The sequence below is a fragment of the Apium graveolens genome, chromosome 6, assembly GCF_009905375.1.
Source record: "Apium graveolens cultivar Ventura chromosome 6, ASM990537v1, whole genome shotgun sequence".
Taxonomy (NCBI): Eukaryota; Viridiplantae; Streptophyta; class Magnoliopsida; order Apiales; family Apiaceae; genus Apium; species Apium graveolens.
In genome coordinates, this window is record NC_133652.1 from 272,555,831 (window position 1) to 272,582,599 (window position 26,769).

Below are 26,769 nucleotides of genomic sequence, written 5' to 3' on the forward strand. Positions count from 1 at the left end.
AAGTGCACCAATTACACCTAGATAAAGGATTTCAGGACCAAGAACATCTTCATCATCTTCTCGTGGTAGAAATGGATCTTTATCAGGCTCTAAAGATCTAACCACCATTGGAGTAGTCAATGGATGAGATTTATCCATGTAAAATCTGTTCAAAAAATTTTCTATATATGTAGATTGGTGGAGGAAAATTCCTGATGATAAGTGCTCGACTTGTATACCAAGGCAATATTTTGTCCTTCCAAGATCTTTCATTTCAAACTCTATCTTTAGATATTTGACAGCTTCATCAACCTTTGTAGTTGTTCCTACAAGGTTTAAATGTTAGGTCACACAACACTATAGAAGGAGGTTGAATATAGTGTTTATACAATCAAATCGATTTAGAACACAAGTATGTAACAGTAATCAAGTATATTCAATATAATAAACTTTGTTATAATAGAACAATTGTTCTCTCTCGGTGATGAACAATATCACTAAGAGCTGCTAGGTTACAATGTATAATCTTTCTAATGAATGATAACACATATAGTGTAAATCCTAAGCTGTGTTTATATAGTACACAGTTACAATATATCTTCTAATTGATATGGAATATAATTCTATCTCCTAAAATATATCAATCAGATATTATCTTCTACAAATCTTCTAGTCTTCTAACTCTTCACGCATATCTTCTATCGTTTTAGTCATGATTCTTTCCTGTAAACCAGCTGTTTTCCTTATCTGAAGTATCTGCACTTAAGACCTGATATAAATCCTGACGACCTTAAGTTCTGATATAAGTTTTTACTTCAGTAAGTTCTGATTTCCAGTAAGTCCTGATATTAAGTTCTGAAAACTAAACACAACAGATTAGACATGACATCAGAAATATATCTAACAATCTCCCCCAACTTGTAAATTATGAAAAATATACAAGTTAATAGATTTGATGATGTCAAAAACATTTAAGTACAAATGCAATGAGAGTTTAATTAGACAACTAACTATAACTTACATTCCTTGTAGCTTTTACTCAATTTACTGAGTCAATCTGAATCCAAAGTGATTCTTGACAAAGTTTGATATCAGCTTTTCTTCTGCATTTCTCAGGACTTGAGCTAGTGTAGCTTTGACTTGCTTCAATTATTCACCCTGACTTCCAATCTGGTAGATTGCAGTCCTAAGTGCTGAGATATGATTTCTTTCCAAACCATCACCAAGTCTGATTACTCTTGGATGGGATGAGTCTTCATTATAGCACATACATTTCTCTTTCAGAATGACTTCAAGTTTAGCAGAATCCTTCTTCATTGGAATTTCACTTCCATCATCTTCAACTATATTTGGAATGAATTCTGTAACCCTTGATCCAGAAATTCTTGCTTTATCCCTTATGGTCTTCATGATGAAATTTGACCATCTCCTAGTAATCTCAGACTTTATCTCCAAAAGATAATGAAAGAATTGAAGTTCTTTTAGAAATTTGTTCAGCACATCTGATTCTGACATTCTGTATGTTCTTCCATCTTCAAGAAACATAATTAGTTTTTCTTTGACATTACTTTTATCGTGAGCATCCAGTACCACTTGAATAGATATAACCTTATCAAGGTGTTTCTGTGTAACTTCTTCAAGAGGTTTATCAGTTAGTAAGAATGGATCTCTTGTAAGTACTTCAACTCCTGTCTTGATCTTGGCTTCTTCAGAACCTAATCCAGCTCTATCTCTTGCTTCTCTGGATTTCAATCCAACAGTCATGAGATCAGATAGCAGCTGGCTTTTCTTAGGATCTAATGGATTAACATTCTTCCATAGGAGTTTTCTCTTATCAGTAACTGTCAATTTGTTCAAATCAACTTGAGCTTTGTCAGAGGTTGATGTCTTGATGACTTGATCAGAATTCGTTGTTTCTTCTGTAGCTTGCTGTTCTTCATTCTGAACAACTTGAGTTGTGTCAGAGGTTGTTTTAGATTCTTCAGTTATCTTCCTTCTCTTCAGAGTTTGAACAGTTTCATCTACTACATCAGCATCATCAAATACTTGAACCAGTTTGCATACATGTTTTATCAGGATTTGAGGAATCTTCATCTCCTGTGTCTTTGTTGGTTCATCAATCTTTCCTTTCCCTTTATCATTGAGATCAATTTCAACTTGTGATCTTGTCTTGGGCTTTGAAGCCTCAGAGCTTTCCTTGATCACAATGCCTTTTACCTTAGGCCTTGGAGGTTTCTTAGCATTAGAAGCTTTAGACTTGAGATTTATCTTCTCAGCTGCAAATCTAGCTTCTTCCTCCTTTAAAGTCTCTAAATCCATTCCAGGATTATGCTTGAGAAATAGTCTTCTAGTAATTTCTTCATTAAGTGTCTGAATCTTGGGATCTTTATAATAGACTGTAGTGTCCCTTCCCTTGAGCTTCGGAGTTTGCAAAAACTTCTGAGAGTCTTGACTATCACCTTGAATGAGAAGATCAGAACTTGATATCGGATTTTAATTATCAGAACTTGCTATCAGAGCTTGAGCATCTACAGCTTCAGAACTTGTCTTCTTCTGTGTAGAAGTAGAAGAATTGCTAACATCAGTAATTAGTTTCCTTGAAGAAACTTTGTTGCTTTGCCCTTGACCTTGACCCTTTCCCTTGCTAGGGTTTCCCTGGTCATCATCTTCGTCATCCTTCTTCTTCAGTACTTGACTAGTTGAGCATTTGGACTTCACTACCTTCTCCCCCTTTTTGGCATCATCTGGTAGGAGTAAAGATAATACTTGGGAACCCAGCTTTTCCACCATCATCATAAACACCAGACCGCCAAAACTCCAGAATCTGCTTGCCTGAGAAAACCTGGGGTTGGGTCAGTGCATAGCCTATTTCACTTCGAGCAACTTGGACAAAATGAAGTTCTGAAGGAGCCTCGTCCTTCGAAAGAATAGCCATATAGTTATTAGGAACAAACTTGGCCCCATCATAGATTAGATCTTTGGGTGCCATTTCTGTAAAGAAATAAGTGAGAAAATGGGTGTTCACAAGGTGTTTGTTAAAATGCCTGTAAGAAAGTTCGTCAGAGAATATTAGAGAGTGAGAGAGAGAATAAGAGAGATTAGAAAGTAAAAATAGTAGGTAAAAGATTGTAAAATCTTTTAACTCTCTTATTTATACACTCCACGTGACAACGGTCAATTTTGTGAAGCAAAACAGTCTTTTTACACCTGGCAGCATGGAAATAGTCAAAAAGTAATGTGTGGGCACGGTAAACGTGCAGTAATTATTGCACACATGTTGTTACCAAAATAAACACGCAACCCATAAACCAAATAATTATCACTGTTTTTATCTCAATTAATTATTTCCTGATAAAATATAACCGTTACAGTAAATACTCAAAAATAAGCCAAGCAATAAAATAATGCCACGTAAGCATCAGAGTTTCCATCAGGATTTGCATCAGATTTTGACTATTATCAAAATTTAACGGTCATCAGAACATGGCTTCTGTACTCAAAAAGTGAATGTCTGTTTCTGTGATTCTTCACATAAATACTGACTGGTTACTTCAGAGTTTAATCATCAGAACTTTCATCAGAACTTGTTCTCAGAATTTATGCAAATAATACTTAACTGTTTGTCAAAAACAACTTAATCATCACAGTAATTTTCATCATTTATATGGAGTGAGAGTGTGTACATTTGCAAATGAATAGATAATGATTAAAGTCTGATAAGCTTCAGTATATCTTAGAAATAAGGCATAACTAAGAAAAGTGCTTAAAAACTATTTTTAATTTTGAAGTCTACTATAGAATAAATGTATGCAAGAGTCCACCTCAACTATTTGTGCTCATTTTATGCATCTTTTGACATTCTTTTTACAGTGGCTTCTCAGTGTAAATGAGTCACAACTGCTATCGGAATTTATGCTATTATCAGAGTATTTCTCCAGTAATCAGAGAATGTGAAAAGTCACCAAGAAAAAATTATTTGCTTTTCTAATGCATATAACTTAATACCAGCAATGCACTTGGGTCTTCCCTTTCACATATTTAGTCTAGATCTCAAAGGAGTACCTGACTTCAATTTTTCTTTTCCTTTATTTTCTTCAGATAAGTGAGGCTTATCAAGCATTTAGTTCATACTTAAGATTTACTGACATCAGAATTTGACAGATAAAAAGCAATAATCTAGTATTTAACATGGGATACACAGTTTGTTAAAGACTACTAAGTCATCATCTAACAAATAATCCTCATTTGATTGAATAGTCACGCATTCAAAACACTATTAGAGTATTTAGAATCAGGTATTTAGAATCACATCAGATAACAATCAGTATTTAATATATTATATTTTAAGCACAGATCACATGGAGATAAGACAATCTGTAAACACTGATCATAAAGTCTGATGCATGAGAACAAAAACTAAGCAGATTTTGAGAAAGAACCTGAAACCATTCCAAGTTCATTTACCAGTCTTGTAAAAGTAGATTCACATAGTGGTTTTGTGAAGATATCTGCTAGTTGTTGATCTGTTGGAACAAAATGCAATTCCACTGTACCTTTCATCACATGTTCCCTTATGAAATGGTACCTAATGCTGATGTACTTTGTCATTGAGTGTTGAACTGGATTACCTGTCATAGCAATAACACTTTGGTTATCACAGTAAATGGGTATTTTAGAATATTCTAACCCATAGTCCAGTAGCTGATTCTTCATCCAAAGAATCTGTGCACAATAGCTTCCTGCAACAATATATTCTGCTACTGCAGTTGATGTGGAAATTGATTTTTGTTTCTTGCTAAACCAGGAAACCAATCTGCCTCCAAGAAATTGGCAGCTTCCACTAGTGCTTTTCCTGTCTATTTTGCACCCTGCAAAATTTGCATCTGAGTAACCAATTAGCTTAAAATATGATTCTCTAGGATACCACAATCCTAGATCAGCTGTACCCTTGAGGTACTTGAATATTCTTTTCACAGCTATTAGATGAGGTTCTCTTGGATCAGCCTGAAATCTTGCACAAAGACAGGTAGCATACATGATATCAGGTCTACTTGCAGTTAAATAAAGTAAAGAGCCAATCATACCTCTGTAGTTAGTAATATTTACTGATGCTCCAATATCTTCATCTAACTTGGTTGTAGTGGCCATGAGAGTGAATGCAGTTGAACAGTCTTGCATTCCAAATTTCTTCAATAAATTTCTGGTGTACTTGGATTGATTTATGAAAGTACCTTCTTCATTTTGCTTGACTTGAAGTCCCAGAAAATAGCTAAGTTTTCCCATCATACTCATTTGATATCTTGACTACATTAGTTTTGCAAACCTTTCACAGAGTTTGGTATTTGTAGAACCAAAGATGATATCATCAACATATATATGTACCAAAAGTAAGTCCTTTCCATGGTTGAGATAGAACAGAGTTTTATCAATTGTGCCTCTGGTAAATCCACTTTCCAGAAGGAATTGAGCTAAAGTCTCATACCATGCTCTTGGAGCTTGCTTAAGGCCATAAAGTGCTTTGTCAAGCCAATATACATGATTTGGAAATTTTGGATCTACAAATCCTGGAGGTTGTTCAACATATACCTCTTCTTCCAATTCTCCATTGAGAAAAACACTTTTCACATCCATTTGAAAGACTTTAAACTTTTTGTCAGCAGCATAAGCCAAAAAGAGCAACATAAGCCAAAAAGATTCTTATTGCTTCCAATCTAGCAACTGGAGCAAATGTTTTATCATAGTCAATACCCTCTTGTTGAGAGTAACCTTTAGCAACCAGCCTTGCTTTGTTTCTTGTAATTATGCCATCACTGTCAGTTTTGTTTCTGAATACCCATTTTGTGCCAATAATGGATCTGTTTTTTGGTCTTGGCACTAGTGTCCAGACTTTATTTCTTTCAAATTCATTTAACTCTTCCCGCATTGCTTGCACCCAATCAACATCTTGAAGAGCTTCTTCCACTTTCTTTGGCTCAGTCTGAGATAGAAAGGAATGATATAGACATTCATTTGATGTTGTTGTTCTAGTTTTGACACCTGCTTCAGGATCTCCAATTAATAAGTCAGGTGTGTGTGATTTAGTCCATTTCCTTGCAGATGGAAGTTGCTCTCTAGAACTGGATTCTCCCCCATGATCCATGTTGTCTCCATCAGCATTTTCTGATGCTTCCCTGAAGTTATGCTCTCTGAAATTTCAGAATTTGAGTTGGATCCTTCAGGAATTGAAGAATCAGAGTTTCCAGAATTATCAGAATTTGGCTCATCAGAACTTGAAGAATCAGTGACAGGTTCTGATGCTTCTTGAGAGTCTTGAGTTGTGGTAGGATCATTATCTTGCTCCACCTGAACAGGTGCATTTTCCCTTGGAGTAGTTACTGTTAGGCAAAAAGCAAGCGCTAAATATTCACACAAGTATACGCGTTCGCAAGTAGTATAAGATATAAATCATATTCGTTCCCACAGAGACTGGTTTATGTTAAGTTCAATTTATGCACCTATGCAACAATGTATGGTTATTATTCAATGCTCAGACAAATAATAAATTGGATTTTGATTAAACTAAGAGATTATACTAAATAACATTAACTAAGAGAATTGAGGTTGAATTACTTATATGAGACAAACATGGGATTCTAACTTCATTACTACTTCATTCAAAGTCATTGTTCTTAACCTTAGCATGTGATGGTGATGACATTAATCAAATAACACGAAACTAGTAAACGCCAACTTTCGTTGTACGAATACCCTACTACCAAGCATCCACAAAAGAGATAAAAGTTGAATAGACACCAATTATGCTTAGTCCTTATATGTCTATAAGAATTGAAAACATAACGGTTTATGCGCAAGTTATCTATCGTGATTACATAGGGCAAGTAAGATGGTTAAAATTACCTACGAATCATGCATAATAAATACATGAACCTATGCTAGCATGGCAAGTTCTAAACCTCTATATTCACTGTCGCTTCAATAGAGATTAACACGTTATCTTATATGTTAGCTATGCACATAAATTGAATAAGCACAACCAATATCAGGATATCAATCAATCACCACACACTAAGGTATTAAACAATTAACTAAAGAATTCCATAGTAAATCCGCTAAAATTCCACGATAACGATTAGTTCATAATCGAACTCATCATCACAATGGGTGTAAGAACCCAAATTTTTGACATCGGTAAAAGACCTTTATAAATGGTAATATAATAACTTGAATTTTTGAGACCTTGTAAAACGTTTAATGAATAGTAACCCTGACGGACGGGGAAAAACTTTTGAGCCCACACTATGTAGTGCACGAGAAAATGAGTTTCAGAGTTGATATTACAATTATACGTACCAAATGAGTGTATGTAAACGCTATTAGTTTTCGAAGAAAACGAACTTTGAAAAATGACCGTATTTATGACTTATCGAGGATTACGGGAATCACAATATAATTATGAGATTAAAACCCTACGAATTTATATTCATATATAATAATTAAAAATATAAGGAATAAATACGAAATGAATTACGTCGCGAACCATTTTACGAACAAGTATTACGAAAACGTTTAAGCGACCGAGCGAACACGTAAATGATTAAATAAACATAACGCACTAACTAAACCATGGTAAGAGAGTAACCATGGTTATTTTATCAAATAGTAAGCTAACCTTAGGATTATCAAGCAAGCTATCCAAATAATGTGCTAAGGAAGCTAACATAAGTAGTTTCTAGGAAGCTAACAAAGATATGTCCATGGATTTGGAGACAAGGAATAAACCTAAGGCTATCCTATGAAGAATAAAGATCAACTTGCAAAGATATCAAGTCACCTTCCAAGAAGCAACTCAGAAATCATCCAAGAGAAGCAACCAAGTGCTATAAATACCCCCCATCTCACAAAGCTCCCATTCGGCAATTTGTAGAAAAAAGGGGAAATAGGAATTCAAAACTCCAAGCTCTAGTTCTTGTAAAATCACACAATTATTTCCCAAGCCTTCTAGCAACTAAACTAAGGTAAGAAAAATCTTTCATCTCTTTTTATCAAGGTTTGATGGGTGAAATAAATTCAAGAAACTCACTAGTGAATAGTATGAATAGTAACCTCTCCTTGGTTTCTTAATTTCAATGGTGGTTCTAGGCTCCAAAAATCATACCAAGCACTTCTAAGCCTCCACCATACTCAATAACACATCTCAAACTTTCAATAAAGGTGAAAATCTTTGGCCCAACTTTATTTAAGATTCATTTTTAAGATCCATTTAGTATGTGGTAGAAAACTTAGTTTAAGAAGTGGTATTGTTGAGATCTTGAAGTTTAAAGTTGAGTAGATTTAAGGTTGATTGTTGTTGCCTCAAGAGCATGATGTTCTTGAGAGTAGTTTGTATGATGATGATGAAATGATGATTGTTGATGGTTGTGTTAAGAGTTAGGGCGTAAACGAAACCCCGATCGTAAGCGTAACTCCGTTAAAACCAACGAATCGTAACTTTAAGTTTCTGCAGAAAGTCCCAGAGTTTTAAACTGTATTTTATTGAAAAATAACCCTCTATTATGATATTAAATGTTATAAGGATTGTTTAGGCGCTTGAATTGCTTGATTCCGATTTACGGATCAAAAGTTATGGTCGTTTTAGTAAAAGTGATTTACGCGACAAAAACTGCTACAAATCACGAACTTTGAAAATATAAAGGATTGACTTAAAGGTGCTCATAAATCATGAAATTTCTACAGAGAGTAAAATATTGAGTTTCCTAACTTCCATAAAAATTTCAAGTAAAAATAATTATTTCTCAATTTTATAAAAATATCGGAGTCGAGACCGCACGAGTAGAAACCGTAAGAATCCATAAGTGGAGCCGACAACGATAAAGAGAATGAACCTAAGATACTTAGAAAAATGAAGCGATCATGATGTGAATAAGGACTTAAATGAATAATAAGGGTAGTATAAGTAAAGAGGGTGCATAATAAATAGCGCATGAGTGCGAGTCGCCGTAAATTAGAACGGGACCTAACGAGATGAATTGTGTTTGTGGTCAAAGATGTCCGAGCGAAACCTAGAGCATCCTCCACCTCGAGATACCTAGGCAAGTTTTCAAACCCTACCTTTTAAGAAATGTTGTGTTGTGAATATTTTACAAAACCGTGATATATGCATGAGATTGCTTTAAACTGTTTTACGAAGTTTTGAGATGTATTACATTACTCAATTATTGTTAATTTCTAGTATATGTTCATACCAAGTTCAAAATATTATATTTAGACCGCGAGCCGGTCGATGTAAGCTTATAAAAACCCGGAAGTATCCCGGAGGAGTTTATAATTGAGAATGTTGACGCCAGCGAGTAGTGTGGCGTGTATATATTTAGACCGAGGATCAGTCAGTAAAAGTTGATGAAAACCCGGAGGTATTCCGGAGGTGTTTTAATTAAGAATATTAACGCTACAGTAGAGCGTGTTGTATAAGTCGTAAGACCAAGAGTCGGTCAGTTTTATTTTATAAAGATAAAACTCCGGAATCATTTCGGAGATATTATAGGATGGATATAAGTCCATATTAGTACGTTTTAAAAGGGACTCATCGTCCACTTACGAAACATTAAAACACCTCGAACTTTTAAAACGATTTCCCAACGAGCATATTCCCTCAACTATATTTTATTGATTCAGATATTAAATATTATATACGTATTCCTTTATTATAGGAATAGTATACTTCAATTTTTATTTATTTCAAACCCGATTAATCATTATAGATTATTAATTATTTAAACACAAACTAGTTGAGGAATATTATTTAAATAAATCTTTTAGAGAATAATTCGTTCGAGGTATGATTAATATTAATTATCATTTAATTATTTATAGACTACTATTTAATTAATGATTATTTATTTAAGGATTGTTATTGATTTAAAGATCATATATCCTGATATACTTTTTGATTCAGAAATATCATTCGAATAATTTCAGATCGTCGGTGAATATTATCCCGACTTATTGTTATATTGAATATAGTTTCGAGAAGAAACTTTTCCCCTTATTAATTATCCGTTGACAACGGTCAATTTACATCCCTAGTACTTCCTCCGAAATTCTCGGAAGTACGTATATACATATATATACACTTATATTTTAAAAAGATAAACTATCTCTATCAACAAGCAAAACGCTTGGGGAACTTCGATGTGGTTCAAGTTCCCGAGATTGATAGAATTCTGTTGAAGGACAATGGAGGGGTAGACTCTGGTACTACGTGTGCTGGATGGGCTACCAAAGGTACCGCAGGCGAAGGTACTCTGTGTACTCAGAAACTTGTGAAGTATGTGTATACTTGAAAATGGGACACGTAGCCCGAATGCGGCCAGGGTGATACCCGAGAGATGACGGTATTCATCCTTTTACTAGTAAAGAAGGTTACTTCCGTAGTACGACTGATCATCATATGCGGTGGCTCCTGTGAGATGTCCAAACTCTTCCAATTGGAATTAATATGCAATACCGTAACCCAAGCCTAGGTGCTAGGATTACTATTAAGGTATTCGCAGGTTATAAAAACCCCCTTAAAGAATTGTTTTCGTAAGAAGGTGTGGGACACCAAGGAAAACTATTTTTCAATAAAACATATATATAATATATGATGTTATTATACGAACATGTTCATACTGTACATTATTTATGCTGAGCATTATAGCTCACACTTGCTTTCTTTTAAATGACACAACACAACAGATAACCAGTATGCCGGTGTGGGACTTAGTCGCTTGCAGTCATGGGGAGGATCCTTGGCAGCTTTGTCTCAGGTGTGCTAGAGTATCAGCTAGGTATAAGATATCAGTCGTAATTATTGTAACTTCATGTAGAGGTTATAAATAATTGTTTGAGATCCTGTAAAGTACATTGGAGTGTAATAAAAGAAGATTACATTTTGTACGTCGTTTCTAAGGCTATAACTTGTGTGTGTGAGTATGAGATTGAGGTCTATTGGATTATTGAATCAATACCAGGTTACACATGAGTGAAGGATGGCGTGACGACCCAGATTCCTGACCCCGAATTTGGGGGCGTTACAGAAATGGTATCAGAGCATTAAGTTATAGTACTCAGAAATGAGAGTGTTAGGAGTCTGTCTAGACGCGAGATTTCGTAAGAGCTCATATAGAGTTCATCATTGGACTACCGGATATAGCCTCAATATGTAGGTTATGATAAGTGTATATTTGAGGAATTAAGGTATGACTAACGAGACCATTGGAGATTATCAGAACGATGAGGAGAAAAATTAGAATCATATTTGATTTGGCAAAAATATGGATGTAGAACTTGGAGCTGAGTCTCCATAGCATTTGGGGTAAAGACGATATTACCAACACCATATGTAAATTTTGATAACACGAGCCTTGATACTCATAGTTCTTTATAGGTTTCTCGTGAAGGGGTATCACATGTGAGGATCATGAAGTCTAATTATTAGCATACAGTTGAGGTTATTGGCCCAAACTACAGTTAAACCTCGATTAAGTAATATCCGATAAAGTAATAACCTCGCTTAAGTAATAATTTTCATCGGTCCCAACTTGGGCCAATGTTGTAAAGTAATATTCTCGCTAAAAGCATAAGATAATAAAAAATTCGAAAGTCATTAAGGGCCCAAGTAATATGTAAAGTAATAATTCCATAATTATATATATATATATATATATACTGTATAATGTATATGATTACAAAATTTAATTCTTATTAAAATATGAATCTATTGTAGCTTGTTTCTTCTTTCCACCAAAGCCAAAATTAATCTCGTCCTTGACTTTATGTAAAGCAAAAATAACTCCTGGTATGTTTTGCTCGTGTTGTAACAAGTAATTGTTCAAAGTGGTGAGTGCTTGAAATGCTTCCTTTGATGACACGCTTGGGATGACATTGCTATCGTCGGGTTCAGGATCAGTCCCTTCATCAGTGCTTATTACCGACTCAATGATTTCTTCATCCGTAGGTGATTCTATAACCGCATCATTCTCGTTTGGATAGTTTAAGAGATGCTCGACATCCATCACATTCCTATATCGTAAATTAGAGATAACTTCATTTAATCCTTCGACACCTTCATTTATTTCTCCAAGTTCTTGTTCATCATTTTCTTCTGAACGAATCTTGCAATGCCGAAAACAATTTGCAATTGTGGTTGTTTTCACATCAATATTCCAAGCCATGTTAGCAAAACTAATAGCATTCAAGATATTAACTTTTTCAGGATTTGTTGCATTAACTTCAAGACTTTACAACATGCTAGAATATAGACGACGCCGATAGTGAACTTTAAATGCTCGAATAATTCCAGCATCGCATGGTTGAATCTTAGATGTTGTGTTAGGAGGTAGAAAGAACAACTCTGTATTTCTCAAGCCTTCAACTATTTTTGGATGAGCAGGACAATTGTCAACAATCAAAAGTACCTTCCTGCCATTCATTTTACTATCAAACCAAGTAACAAATTCTTGAAAAAGCAAGCCAGTCATCCAAGCCTTCTTGTTAAAACGATACACACAATTAAGATTGTTTATATTCACATTTTTAAAGCACCTAGGATTGACGTACTTACCAATGATCCAAAGTAGAACTTTGTCAGACCCATCACCGTTGCAACACACAACTACAGTGATTCTCTCTTTATCTTTTTTGCGGCCCTCTAGCTGTTTGGTAGCTAGTGAATGGTCAGCTTCAAGTCGATAGAATAATCCCGTTTCATCCATGTTATAAATATCTTTCAACTGAAATTGATCCAATTTTGATCGGATGCCTGGCAATGCATTTTCAATGTTCTCCATCATCACTGAACCACTTTCACCAAAACGCCGATAAGATTTGATTCCATATCTTGCCTTGAAACGTTCTAACCATCCACTGGAAAAGCTAAAATCGGAATTACTTTCCCCATACATTTTCTTCATTAGCTCCTTTCCTTTTTCTTGAATGATTTCTCCAGACATATTAACTTTATCTTGCCTTTGAAGAAACCACTCAAACAAAACTTTCTCTAACTCTGGATATTTTGCTGATTTGTGTTTTTTGACATCACTTTGTTTCCTCTCGTCGAACAAGTATTCCGAGGCTCTCTTGAGTGTGTTTGATATAGTTGACTGACTGATATCTAAGTCATATTTTTGATGTACCCATGCTTGTAAATCTTTCTGGCTTACACCTGGATTCTCCTTTTTATATTCACAAATAGCACTCCTTATCTTATCTGTGATTGCTGATTTTTTCACTCCTTTTAGATGATGCGAAGACATTGGTGTATACTGTAAAACAAAGTTGATATTGTATGTGTCTGTAGTGTACCATTCTATCATTTTATATAGTTAATCACAAAGTCTTATCATTAATATTATGGTGTCTCTTCATGTATTTTTATTTAAGAATTACAATAAATATTAGATGGTTGAGTTTCAATACAACGTACACAACACATGTTACCTTTATGTACTGATCTGATGCAATTTTAATATGCATGCATCTAGTTTTTGGATATAAGTAATCATAATAAAAGTAATTTTAGATCAAATACATTGCATGTGATTAATTCTAGTTTTTATACGTACATTATATATTATACTGTACCACGTAAACATAAAAATTCGGTAAAGTAATAAAATATTACTTTATCGATAAAGTAATAAAATATTATTATATCGATAAAGTAATAAATTCGGTAAAGTAATATTTTTTCCCGGTCCCAAGGGTATTACTTTAAAGAGGTTTAACTGTTGACAGTGTCATTTTACCAAGGAGTATGGGAATGCCGTATTAATCACAAACTCACCAGAGATAGTGTCCAATATACCCTTGAGGATTCTTATTCTATTACGGAATATGTGAATGTAATATAAGAATGTCATCATAGGACGAGTACACTATGTGATATTATTAGTGCACTTAACATGTAAGGTTATAATGGTTTAGCTCAGAGATCGAGAGCATCGAGAATTGATGGCATGACTACAATTTGATGGCATAAGATTACAATGAGCGATAGTTCGATCTTATAACCTCTTAAAAAGGATAGACCAGTGAGTCTAATGCGGAATTCTTCGGTAGAAATGATGTCAGAGGCAACGTATATATACACTTAGACCTCTAATATATTCGGTAACGTATGTTCAATTACACACATGCCACTGAACTTATGGACTGCATTGAGATCCCTAAGAGATCTCTTTAATCTGTTCCCAGGGGGAACTGGCCACTTATAGTTAGTAACGGATGCGTGTAGCAGGCAACTATCGGCTTAACGGATGTTTTGGGATATTTCTGAGTAAGGTCTTCGAGGTAAAACACTGGAATGACAGATATACGTGCGAAAGTCTAGTTAGTAAGCGATTTTAAAATGATGTTGAAAGAGAAACTATTGAAACATGGAATTACAAAGACGAAGAGGTGGTATCATCCTCAGGAGGGTAATAAGGAGAGTTAGGATAATCAATGAGATATTTTGGCACCTACTCACCGTCATGTTACTCCCTCCAAATTGTTGATCATTCGTATTGCCTTGATAAGTTATATCAAGACAATCCTTTTCGTTCCCTACTTGAACTTCTGATATGACCATATTGGATAGTCTTTCTCCGCATCAGGACTTGTTCAATTCTTTCCGTTAATCCATGAACTTTCATTCATAGATTATGATCTTCTTGATCAACTCAGAGATATTTATACTTCATTTCAATTATCCAATAGATTTGTATATATATAAATTTTCCCTCAATTCATCGATGAATATTCATAATGAGTATCTTCATTAGATTCTTCTTTCATACTTACTCTTCTCAGTCGAGATTGTAAATATCTAACAAATTGTTATGATCTAATATCCATATTCCTCAGGAATCCTTTTCCTCTAATCGAGATGAAATTTTATATTGAACTTTGAAATCATAGTAAGGGTATCAAATTGATATTGGTATTCCGATTCAATTCTATTTAAAGATCTGATAAAGTATGTGAACCAGGGCACCTATGAGTGTACCCTTTATTTGGAAAGAAATATTTGATAAGAGGTTATCGATTGTTCTGATGCCAAGACCACTCGGTTTAAATTTATAATTGTCTTTCTCGGCCCAAATTTAAAAACTCTTTATTTCAAAATCGTCATCCCGGTAGCCACAATTTCTTCAGTGGTTATGATGTTGATGTTTTGCAAACAATCTGAAATATGCCTAGTTGCATATGTTCTCAGGAATGACTAGTTAATTGTCCTAACTAGTCAAAATTTTAATTAATACGACAAAAGCCTAGTTAATCGTCCTAGCTAGTTGCTATGGGCCAAACCAATTGTGCTGGCCATTTTCTTAGCCGGTTAATAATATTGCTTGATATGGACTAGTTATTATTTTGCTAGTTCCACTTCCAATAAAATTTTGATTATTCCATAATGCATTATACATGCCAGATTTAATTGTTGATGAAATTTTCAAAGAATGATTTACTTGAGACCTAACTAGGTCGCCCACTCAAACGAGAATTCATATTCAGTTTTATGAAATATTTTGTTCATGAAATATTTTATTCTTTCGTTGTATAACGAATATCCAATTAAAATTTTAAAGTGATGGAAGAACAATATACTTCCTTATTTATTAATCATTGGATCGAATTCCTTCTTTCAAAATAGCACCTCTTTGAGACCTCAATGGTTAACCTTTGGTTGAGGATGTTATTCAATATTTCTTTCATTTTTCGGGAAGAAAAGTATTCTTTCAATGGGAAAATCTTACAAATATCATTCGTATGATGTTATTATTCAGCAATCATTGCCTTCAAAAGATATCCTCCATAAATATCACAATATAAAATTTTAAGGACATAGAAGGATAATCTTTGTTATATTCTTCCTTCCAAGTTATAAATCTTCTGAGTGTTGCGACTCTTTTATTCAGAGCTCATTATTTGTTCAGATGTTAGATTTTGAAACCTTGTTAAGACTGTCTAAATTTCATCGATATCGTGAAAATCTTTTTCCAAGGTTAATTGCCTTCCCAATAAAGAGAGGTATAGTTGAGAACTGATTGTGGTAATATGAGACTGAAAGCCCAGTGCTATTATGGTGTAATCGGAGTATCGTGAGGAGTAAGTTGATTTAAAAAGAAGAACACCATGTTTAGTTATTATCGTAAGTATCTTTAAAATAGTTATAGAAGAGCGACAATAGGGATACAACGTGATTAGTGAGGTATACTTCTATGAAACATTATCGAGATAGGTGCTAATAAATTCGGGAAAGACCAAGCATGTATGAATTTGAGGAATAAGATTTTCAAAAGATAAAGGTAAGGTTAGTAGCAATTCCATGCTAGAAATACTCGACGATAAAAATAGGATGTTGCGTGAAGTCTAAATGATATGTCTACGCAGCTTAAGGACCGTGACATAAGGCTTTCTAATAATAATCTAGAATAATTGTGATAAGGTTCAGACTGAAAGGGACGAGGAGTTTATTTATGAGGAAATTTGGAATTTTTTTTTTACACTAAACACGAGATAGAGGATATAGTCAAGATGATCAAAGGCCATGATTGAGGAATTTATTATCATCAAGGAAAGGCCAATGTGGTGGCCGATACTTTAAGCAGGAAAGGATATATGGGGGATGACAAATCTCAGAATAACTGATGAGAAGGATCGCCTGAAAGGAACACTTTATTACTTAACAAGAAGACTTAAAGATGCCTAAAAACGTAAACGGATATTAGTCGTGACCGGATATGAAAAGGGATGTCATCGAGTAGGTAAGTAAGTATTCGACATAGTTGGAAAATGAAAACGGAAAGGCGAGGGTTAAAATTTTGGCGATTTCGACTTGTAGATGACCCAAATAGGGTTAAGAGTTAATTATAATAAATTTTGAAGGAGGATTATCAAAAACCAAGTTAGCTGTCATGCTATTTGAGGATGTTGAGTGATAGATTAAATAAGACCGCTTACTTTATTATGTAAACGATAGATGTCCACTCTACAAAATTGATATGAACGCGGAGGAGATAATTAGGACAGAGAGACCCCGTGACGACTGCGCCACACAAGAACCCAAGATTTAATTTCACAACGGGACTATTTCCCAAGATATTTTATGAAAAAAAAAGACGGACAGAGGCACGACTTAGAGTTCTCAAATAGACAAGTAGAACGAGAGGACTATCCTGATCATTGAAGATACATCTAGCGGCTTACCTTTTATTTGGAAATGTTTGGAGAATCGTCTATTGTTGACGGATAATTCGTGTAGATGTACTTACCACGCTAGCATATGAAAAATAGTAGCCAATATCCCTCGCGAAGGGCAACGTGAAAATAATGAAGGATGTCATTGGAAGAACTGATAGAAGGCAAATAAGATCGTACACGCCCTATAAAGGCCACTAGTAGCAGGTACCAATAAAGGTGAATACGTCTAAGGCGCTAGCAAGAATAACAAGTACGACCCAGAAGGTGTCATAGTACTACAGATATTCTACGGGGAATGATTAAAGAAGTCCGACCGATGACGGAAGCTGAACGTTGCACGATCCTAAAATGTGTCAATAAATTACGTATGAAATGGTGCTTCCTTAAGACGGCGACAGGACGATGACGTGCTTTACGTTACTACGGGAAGAAGTGTTAAATCCGGCGTTAAACGTGTAGTAGGAGACGAGCGTGTAGAAATGCGACGAGAACTTCTTACATAGAATAATCAACAGAGATGATGCGCCGAAAATGGAAAAACGTTAAGGAATGAAACTCTAGCACTAGTAGGAGCGATGTAGGGAGAAACGAATAAGCTGAAGGATGATTCCAAGCACTTGAAGATGCGCTAATCGTCCATGTTATCAATTTTAAGGGAAATGAAGTGGCCATTAACGTTAATCGAATTATCGACAATAACGAGTTATCATGCGTGCATTGGAACGGATACAAAGTTTGTACAGAAGAAAGAATCGTTCTCTCTTAGGTTGGAAATAAATTGGTAAACGGAGGATACTGTACCATAGTTGAGTCAACAGACCAAGTATTGTTGAGAGTACCTCCCGAGAAGGGTGTGATGAGATTCAAAAGGGAAAAGAATATTGAACCCAAGATTTATTGGACCAGTTGAGGAATTAAAGGACTAAGAAAGTTGACTTATAAATTAGCACCATCGTCGAACGGTCACCAAGTTTATAACGAGTACCACGAATCGAGGATTGGAAGTTTAACCGTAAGAACTAAACATATGATTGAAAATGAGCTAATAAACTCGTAGCCAGACTTAGCGTATATCGAGGAACGTGTAGAGGTCATAAGACTACAAGAACGAGTACCCGAAAATATATTGGATGGATGAGTGAAAATTTTACGAAGAGATCAAATACTGCAAGGTCAACATGAAAACTCGAGGTTGTCATGCGAGAAGCATATCCCTACCTGTTTCTGAACTGATTCCGGGACGGAATCCTTTTAAGGGGGAAGACTGTAAGAACCCAAATTTTTGACATCGGTAAAAGACCTTTATAAATGGTAATATAATAACTTGAATTTTTGAGACCTTGTAAAACGTTTAATTAGTAACCCTGACGGACGGGGAAAAACTTTTGAGCCCACACTATGTAGTGCACGAGAAAATGAATTTCGGAGTTGATATTACGATTATACGTACCAAATGAGTGTATGTAAACGCTATTAGTTTTCGAAGAAAACGAACTTTGAAAAACGACCGTATTTACGACTTATCGAGGATTACAGGAATCACAATATAATTACGAGATTAAAACCCTACGAATTTATATTCATATACAATAATTAAAAATATAAGGAATAAATACGAAAGGAATTACGTCGCGAACCATTTTACGAACAAGTATTACGAAAACGTTTAAGCGACCGAGCGAACACGTAAATGATTAAATAAACATAACGCACTAACTAAACCATGGTAAGAGAGTAACCATGGTTATTTTATCAAATAGTAAGCTAACCTTAGGATTATTAAGCAAGCTATCCAAATAATGTGCTAAAGAAGCTAACATAAGTAGTTTCTAGGAAGCTAACAAAGATATGTCCATGGATTTGGAGACAAGGAATAAACCTAAGGCTATCCTAGGAAGAATAAAGATCAACTTGCAAAGATATCAAGTCACCTTCCAAGAAGCAACCTATAAATCATCCAATAGAAGCAACCAAGTGCTATAAATACCCCCCCTCTCACAAAGCTCCCATTCGGCAATTTGAAGAAAAAAGGGGAAATAGGAATTCAAAACTCCAAGCTCTAGTTCTTGTAAAATCACACAATTATTTCCCAAGACTCCTAGCAAATAAAATAAGGTAAGAAAAATCTTTCATCTCTTTTTATCAAGGTTTGATGGGTGAAATAGTATGAATAGTAACCTCTCCTTGGTTTCTTAATTTCAATGGTGGTTCTAGGCTCCAAAAATCATACGAAGCAATTCCAAGCCTCCACCATACTCAAGAACACATCTCAATCTTTCAATAAAGGTAAAAATCTTTGGCCCAACTTTATTTAAGATTCATTTTTAAGATCCATTTAGTATGTGGTAGAAAACTTAGTTTAAGAAGTGGTATTGTTGAGATCTTGAAGTTTAAAGTTGAGTAGATTTAAGGTTGATTGTTGTTGCCTCAAGAACATGATGTTCTTGAGAGGAGTTTGTATGATGATGGTGAAATGATGATTGTTGATGGTTGTGTTAAGAGTTAGGGCATAAACGAAACCCCGATCGTAAGCGTAACTCCGTTAAAACCAACGAATCGTAACTTTAAGTTTCTGCAGAAAGTCCCAGAGTTTTAACTGTATTTTATTGAAAAATAACCCTTGATTATGATATTAAATGTTTTAAGGATTGTTTAAATGCTTGAATCGCTTGATTCCGATTTACGGATCAAAAGTTATGGTCGTTTTAGTAAAAGTGATTTACGCGACAAAAACTGCTACAAATCACGAACTTTGAAAATATAAAGGATTGACTTAAAAGTGCTCCTAAATCATGAAATTTCTACAGAGAGTAAAATATTGAGTTTTCTAACTGCCATAAAAATTTCAAGTAAAAATAATGATTTCTCAATTTTATAAAAATATCGGAGTCGAGACCGCACGAGTAGAAACCGTAAGAATCCATAAGTGGAGCCGACAACGATAAAGAGAATGAACCTAAGATACTTAGAAAAATGAAGCGATCATGATGTGAATAAGGACTTAAAGGAATAATAAGGGTAGTATAAGTAAAGAGGGTGCATAATAAATAGCGCATGAGTGCGAGTCACCGTAAATTAGAACGAGACCTAACGAGATGAATTGTGTTTGTGGTCATAGATTTCCGAGCGGAACCTAGAGCATCCTCCACCTCGAGATACCCAGGCAAGTTTTCAAACCCTACCTTTTAAGAAATATTGTGTTGTGAATATTTTACAAAATCGTGATATATGCATGAGATTGCTTTAAACTGTTTTACGAAGTTTTGAGATGTATTACATTACTCAATTGTTGATAATTTTTAGTATATGTTCATACCAAGTTCAAAATATTATATTTAGACCGAGAGTCGGTCGATGTAAGCTTATAAAAACCCGGAAGTATCCCAGAGGAGTTTATAATTGAGAATGTTGACGCCAGCGAGTAGTGTGGCGTGTATATATTTAGACCGAGGATCAGTCAGTAAAAGTTGATGAAAACCCGGAGGTATTCCGGCGGTGTTTTAATTAAGAATATTAACGCTACAGTAGAGCGTAATGTATAAGTCGTAAGACCGAGAGTCAGTCAGTTTTATTTTATAAAGATAAAACTCCGGAATCATTTCGGAGATATTATAGGATGGATATAAGTCCATATTAGTACGTTTTAAAAGGGACTCATCGTCCACTTACGAAACATTAAAACACCTCGAACTTTTAAAACGATTTCCCAACGAGCATATTCCCTCAACTATATTTTATTGATGCGGATATTAAATATTATATATGTATTCCTTTATTATAGGAATAGTATACTTCAATGTTTATTTATTTCAAACCCGATTAATCATTATAGATTATTAATTATGTAAACACAAACTAGTTGAGGAATATTATTTAAATAAATCTTTTAGAGAATAATTCGTTCGAGGTATGATTAATATCAATTATCATTTAATTATTTATAGACTACTATTTAATTAATGATTATTTATTTAAGGATTGTTATTGATTTAAAGATCATATATCCTGATATACTTTTTGATTCAGAAATATCATTCGAATAATTTCAGATCGTCGGTGAATATTATCCCGACTTATTGTTATATTGAATATAGTTTCGAGATGAAACTTTTCCCCTTATTAATTATCTGTTGACAACGGTCAACTTACATCCCTAGTACTTCCTCCGAAATTCTCGGAAGTACGTATATACATATATATACACTTATATTTTAAAAAGATAAACTATCTCTATCAACAAGCAAAACGCTTGGGGAACTTCGATGTGGTTCAAGTTCCCGAGATTTATAGAATTCTGTTGAAGGACAATGGAGGGGTAGACTCTGGTACTACGTGTGCTGGATGGGCTACTAAAGGTACCGCAGGCGAAGGTACTCTGTGTACTCAGGAACTTGTGAAGTATGTGTATACCCGAAAATGGGACACGTAGCCCGAATGCGGCCAGGGTGATACCCGAGAGATGACGGTATTCGTCCTTTTACTAGTAAAGAAGGTTACTTCCGTAATACGATTGATCATCGTATGCAGTGGCTCCTGTGAGATGTCCAAACTCTTCCAAATGGAATTGATATGCAATACCGTAACCCAAGCCTAGGTGCTGGGATTACTATTAAGGTATTCGCAGGTTATAAAAACCCCCTTAAAGAATTGTTTTCGTCAGAAGGTGTGGGACACCAAGGAAAACTATTTTTGAATAAAACATATATATAATATATGATGTTATTATACGAACATGTTCATACTGTACATTATTTATGCTGAGCATTATAGCTCACACTTGCTTTCTTTTAAATGACACAACACAACAGATAACCAGTATGCCGGTGTGGGACTTAGTCTCTTGCAGTCATGGGGAGGATCCTTGGCAGCTTTGTCTCAGGTGTGCTAGAGTATCAGCTAGGTATAAGATATCAGTCGTAATTATTGTAACTTCACGTAGAGGTTATAAATAATTGTTTGAGATCCTATAAAGTACATTGGAGTATAATAAAAGAAGATTACATTTTGTACGTCGTTTCTAACGCTATAACTTGTGTGTGTGAGTATGAGATTGGGGTCTGTTGGATTATTGAATCAATACCAGGTTACACATGAGTGAAGGATGGCGTGATGACCCAGATTCCTGACCCCGAATTTGGGGGCGTTACAATGGGTTCCAATGAAAGCATGATAATAACAATATAAAAGTGCTATGGTTCAAGAACAAATAAAAAACGAGCATCCAAGTATCAACTATTTCAAAGAATCACAAGTAGAAAATAAGATCTTCTTTTTCAGAGCTGTTTTGTGCTTCTAGGTCTTCTCCTTGATCTCCCAATCTTCCCGAATGATGAAAACCCTTTTTTTAAGTATATATAAGCCCCTAGTGGACCTGTACCCTTAAAATTATCAAATTCCCCTCAAAAAAAGCATTTTCAGCGAAATCAGCGAAATCAGCCGCGCATCAGCATAGGTCGCGTGCGGGTCTGACGCGACCGCGTGTCGGCACGCGGTCGCGTGCAATTCTTACGCGGCCGCGTGGGCGGCTTCTGGAAAATTCTGATGAATCTTATTTTGGCCATAACTTGAGTTCTACTCGTCAGAATTAGACCTTGGCTTCCAAATCTGATTACTTTTCATCATATTTCCTTTAAAAGCTCCTTTCTTTATTTAACTGATACATGAAATGCAATAATACAAAAACACGTCAAAATACCAACAACTTGAGTCCAAAACACCAATTTAAGCTTGTAATAAAGCGTTCCAAGTGGATATAACATCCACTTATCACACCCCCAAACTTGAATTGATGTTTGTCCTCAAGCATAAATAGACTCCAAAATGAAAAAAAAAAAACAAAAATGCATGAATGCAACTAATATGAAAATGCAACGATCCCCTCGCGATGACTAAACCAACCAACACATGACATATCAACAAATGCAATTAGGCGACTATAGATCAATTAAATTACGCAAGCTAACATACAACTAGAAACGTGGTGTGTGCGAATGCTTAACAGATATGCTCCGAAACTAGATCAATCATCATAACTTAATTATCCTTAAGGAAATCACACGCTTATACGAAGAATATATTCTAGACACAAAATGACTTATAACACTACAAGATTATTGGAGTTTATTACGGATTCATGCTTTTATTCAACACATAAAACAAATGCTTATTTGATCGTGCAATGAGTGAGGTCCACAAAAGACTTATGTAATGGTACCCATTTAACGAACGTTAGGTTAGCGGATCCCAGACTATAAAAGCCTTAGGTCACTAGGCACAAAATCTCCTAAGAACTTAATAACCCGAATACCAAAGAGCCCACTCGTGGTCAATTATGCATTAAACCATATTTTTTTCTTCTATCTCTTTTTTTGCTTTTTTTTTCTTTTTCACAATTTTTTTTTCCAATTTCCGAGCAAGTGTATTTCGCTCCATCTGACTCAACCCTAGACTACTCGTATACAATACGAGCCGGCTACTAGCCAATTGACGCCTAGCCACAACTAGCAATGAATTCCAATTTTTTATCTCCAATTTTTATCTTTTCATGTCTTTTATCATTAAGAGCCTATCATGCATTCTAAGTATAAGCAATAGATTAACCTCAAAAACCATAAAACCATGACAACGATCTAGTCCTTAAGCATACTCTAAGACTTAGTGAAATTACAAGTGTTTCTAGCATTCATATCAACCTAACAAGATTCAACATCACTCTAACACTATCACTATACTCGCATCAATATCAAATATTAATCGGTAAAGCAACACAAAGGGATCATGGTATATGCATGAGTTATATGACATGATAAATAAAGTTATAAATAAAAAAAACTATATGGCAAAAATATGCAACTATATGAACTAAACTCTCATGAATATGCAACTACATGACACACACAAATATGTTCCTTAACTACTACTCCCAAACTTAAAATTTTCAATGTCCTCATTGAAGGTAATAATAAGGATTTCAGGCATACCTAATTAGCTGGAGAATCACCTTCATCGGGTGGAGGATCAGGTGGCCAATCAACCTCGCCACCAGTGTCTCGAACAACAGTACCGAAAGCGTGTGTCAAATCTTCAGCAAAATATCGGTGGATGACATGCATGGCCTCCATACGCCTAGTAAATCTTCTATACTGTGCATCACCAACACCAGTCCCATCAACTACCTGTTGCACATGAGAAGAACCCTCTGTAGGCACGGGAAGATCCGTCCAGCCACTCTCTACATCATCAAAAATATATCTCAACCCCTTATCATGGGGTGCACCTAAAAATGAATAACTCAAGTGATCTGGCATTCGGTTGAGCTCAAGTGTGGGAGCTTCTTGAATAAATGGTTCAAAACGCTCCTGAGAAATTTTCAGCTCTGCTAACCCAAGAGAATTGAATGGCATATCCAACTTCCTCATCCACGGAGGTGCATTCAAATCCTGCAATTGCTCTGCTCCTTCTTTATCTTCAATAACTGATTCCCCTATTAAGGATATCTCTAAGGTATCTGACTTTGGAAATTGTTCAGGCTCTGAATTTACTACATAGTTGACCCACTCTACTTTAAAGCACTCCTCTTTAGCTTTGGGTAACTTTATTTCCTTGAACAGATTAAAAGTGACCTTTTGATCGTAAACCTTCATCGAAAGCTCTCCTTTTTGCACATCGATCATAGTTCGGCCTGTAGCCAAAAATGCTCTTCCCAAGATAATGGGAATCTTCTTATCTTCCTCGAAATCAAGAATTACAAAGTCAGCAGGGAAGATGAGTTTATCCACCTTGACCAAGACATCCTCCACTATACCTCATGGATAAGCGATGGAACGGTCAGCTAGTTGCAATGACATGTATGTTGGTTTCGGATCAAGCAAACCAAGCTTCTTGAAGATAGATAAGGGCATCAGATTGATGCTAGCTCCTAAATCACATAAACACTTGTCGAACGATAAGTTTTCGATGGTGCAAGGAATAGTGAAGCTTCCAGGATCTTTAAGCTTCGGAGGCAACTTTTGTTGCAGCACAGCACTGCATTCCTCCGTAAGAGCAATGGTCTCTAAGTCACCGAGCTTCACATTCTGAGAGAGAATACCTTTCATAAACCTCGCATAGCTAGGCATCTGTTCAAGAGCTTCAGCGAAAGGTATGTTGATATGAAGTTTCTTGAACACCTCCAGAAATTTAGCAAATTCCTTATCCAACTTCTGCTTCCGCATCCTTTTAGGAAAATGAGGTGGAAGATAGACCTGTTTTTCCCCTGTATTACCCTCAGGAGGAGTGTGTTCCACAGTTTTCTTCCTTGGTTCCACCTCTGCTTCCTTCTTCACTTCTTCTTCAACCACAACTGCATTTTCTGAAACTTGAGATTTTTTAGGCTTTTCATCTTGATGAATTAGGAGGCTTGCGACCTTTCCAGATCTCAAGGTGATGGCGTTCACCTGTTCTTCGACTTCCCTCTTGCCTGCATTGGCTTCTATAGCACTAGGAAGCGTTCCTAGTGGTCGATTCAATAAGGCGTTAGCAATTTGCCCTATTTGGTTCTCCAGAGTCTTGATAGAAATAGCCTGGCTTTGGCATATAAGAGCCTGGTTTTTGCACATAAGCCTCAACTCCTCCAATTCAGATTTTTCATTCGAAGATAGACCTGCATCATGAGTTTGTTGTTGGAGTTGTTATCTTGTTGCAAATTACTGGTGAAAACCCGGAGAATTAAATTGCTTGTTTCCCAACTCCTGGAATGGTTGTTGCATCATATTCTGATTGTTGCTCCAACTGACATTAGGATGATTCCAGTTGTTAGGATGATAAGTGGCAGGAACCGGCTGCTGCGATCTCTGAAAGTTGCTCACAAACTGAGCTGAGTCACTAGATATAGCGCATTGCTCCGTCGCATACGGACCTGCACACAGCTCACAAACACTGGTTATCTTCTTAACACCATAGTTAGCCAGAGAATCGATCTTCATAGACAACGCCTTTAGTTGAGCAGTGATAGCCATAGTTGTATCTACTTCAAGAACTCCTGCTACCTTGCCTTGTGGACATCTCTGGGTTGGATACTGATATTCATTAGCAGCCATCAGTTCAATTAGATCATAAGCTTCCTCATAGCTCTTTGCCCATAATGCTCCACCTGATGCTGCATCGAGCATGGGTCTGGACTGTGCTCCCAACCCATTATAGAAGTAATTGATGATCATCCAATCAGGCATGCCATGATGAGGACACTTCCTAAGCATCTCCTTGTAGCGCTCCCAAGCTTCACATAGCGATTCTCCCGTTTGCTGCGTAAATTGAGTAATAGCATTCCTGAGTGCAGTTGTCTTCGCCAGAGGGAAGAATTTAGTAAGAAATTTATGAGCAAGATCTTCCAAAGTAGTAATCGAACCAGCTGGTAGAGAGTGTAACCAGCTCTTAGCCTTGTCCCTCAGAGAGAATGGGAACAGTCTCAGCTTCACAGCATCTTCAGAAACAATGTTGAACTTGAAGGTGTCGCAGATCTCAATGAAATCCTTAATATGCATATTGGGATCTTCCGTTGGAGAACCCCTAAACTGGATTGAATTCTGTACC

General features: G+C 35.7%; 2 protein-coding genes and 1 non-coding gene across 3 annotated transcripts; 1 reads left to right on the plus strand and 2 right to left on the minus strand.

Moving 5' to 3' along the window:
- Positions 1–11,711: 11,711 nt before the first annotated feature.
- Positions 11,712–12,191, minus strand: LOC141666051 (uncharacterized). The gene has a single exon (XM_074472034.1). The coding sequence runs from the start codon at positions 12,189–12,191 to the stop codon at positions 11,712–11,714; it is 480 nt and encodes a 159-aa protein (XP_074328135.1).
- A 66-nt stretch (positions 12,192–12,257) lies between these two features.
- Positions 12,258–13,331, minus strand: LOC141666052 (CENP-B homolog protein 2-like). The gene has a single exon (XM_074472035.1). The coding sequence runs from the start codon at positions 13,329–13,331 to the stop codon at positions 12,258–12,260; it is 1,074 nt and encodes a 357-aa protein (XP_074328136.1).
- Positions 13,332–26,406: 13,075 nt separating this feature from the next.
- On the plus strand, positions 26,407–26,513 carry LOC141669875 (small nucleolar RNA R71). The gene has a single exon (XR_012554122.1). It is a non-coding gene; the product is annotated as a small nucleolar RNA R71 (small nucleolar RNA).
- Positions 26,514–26,769: the final 256 nt, after the last annotated feature.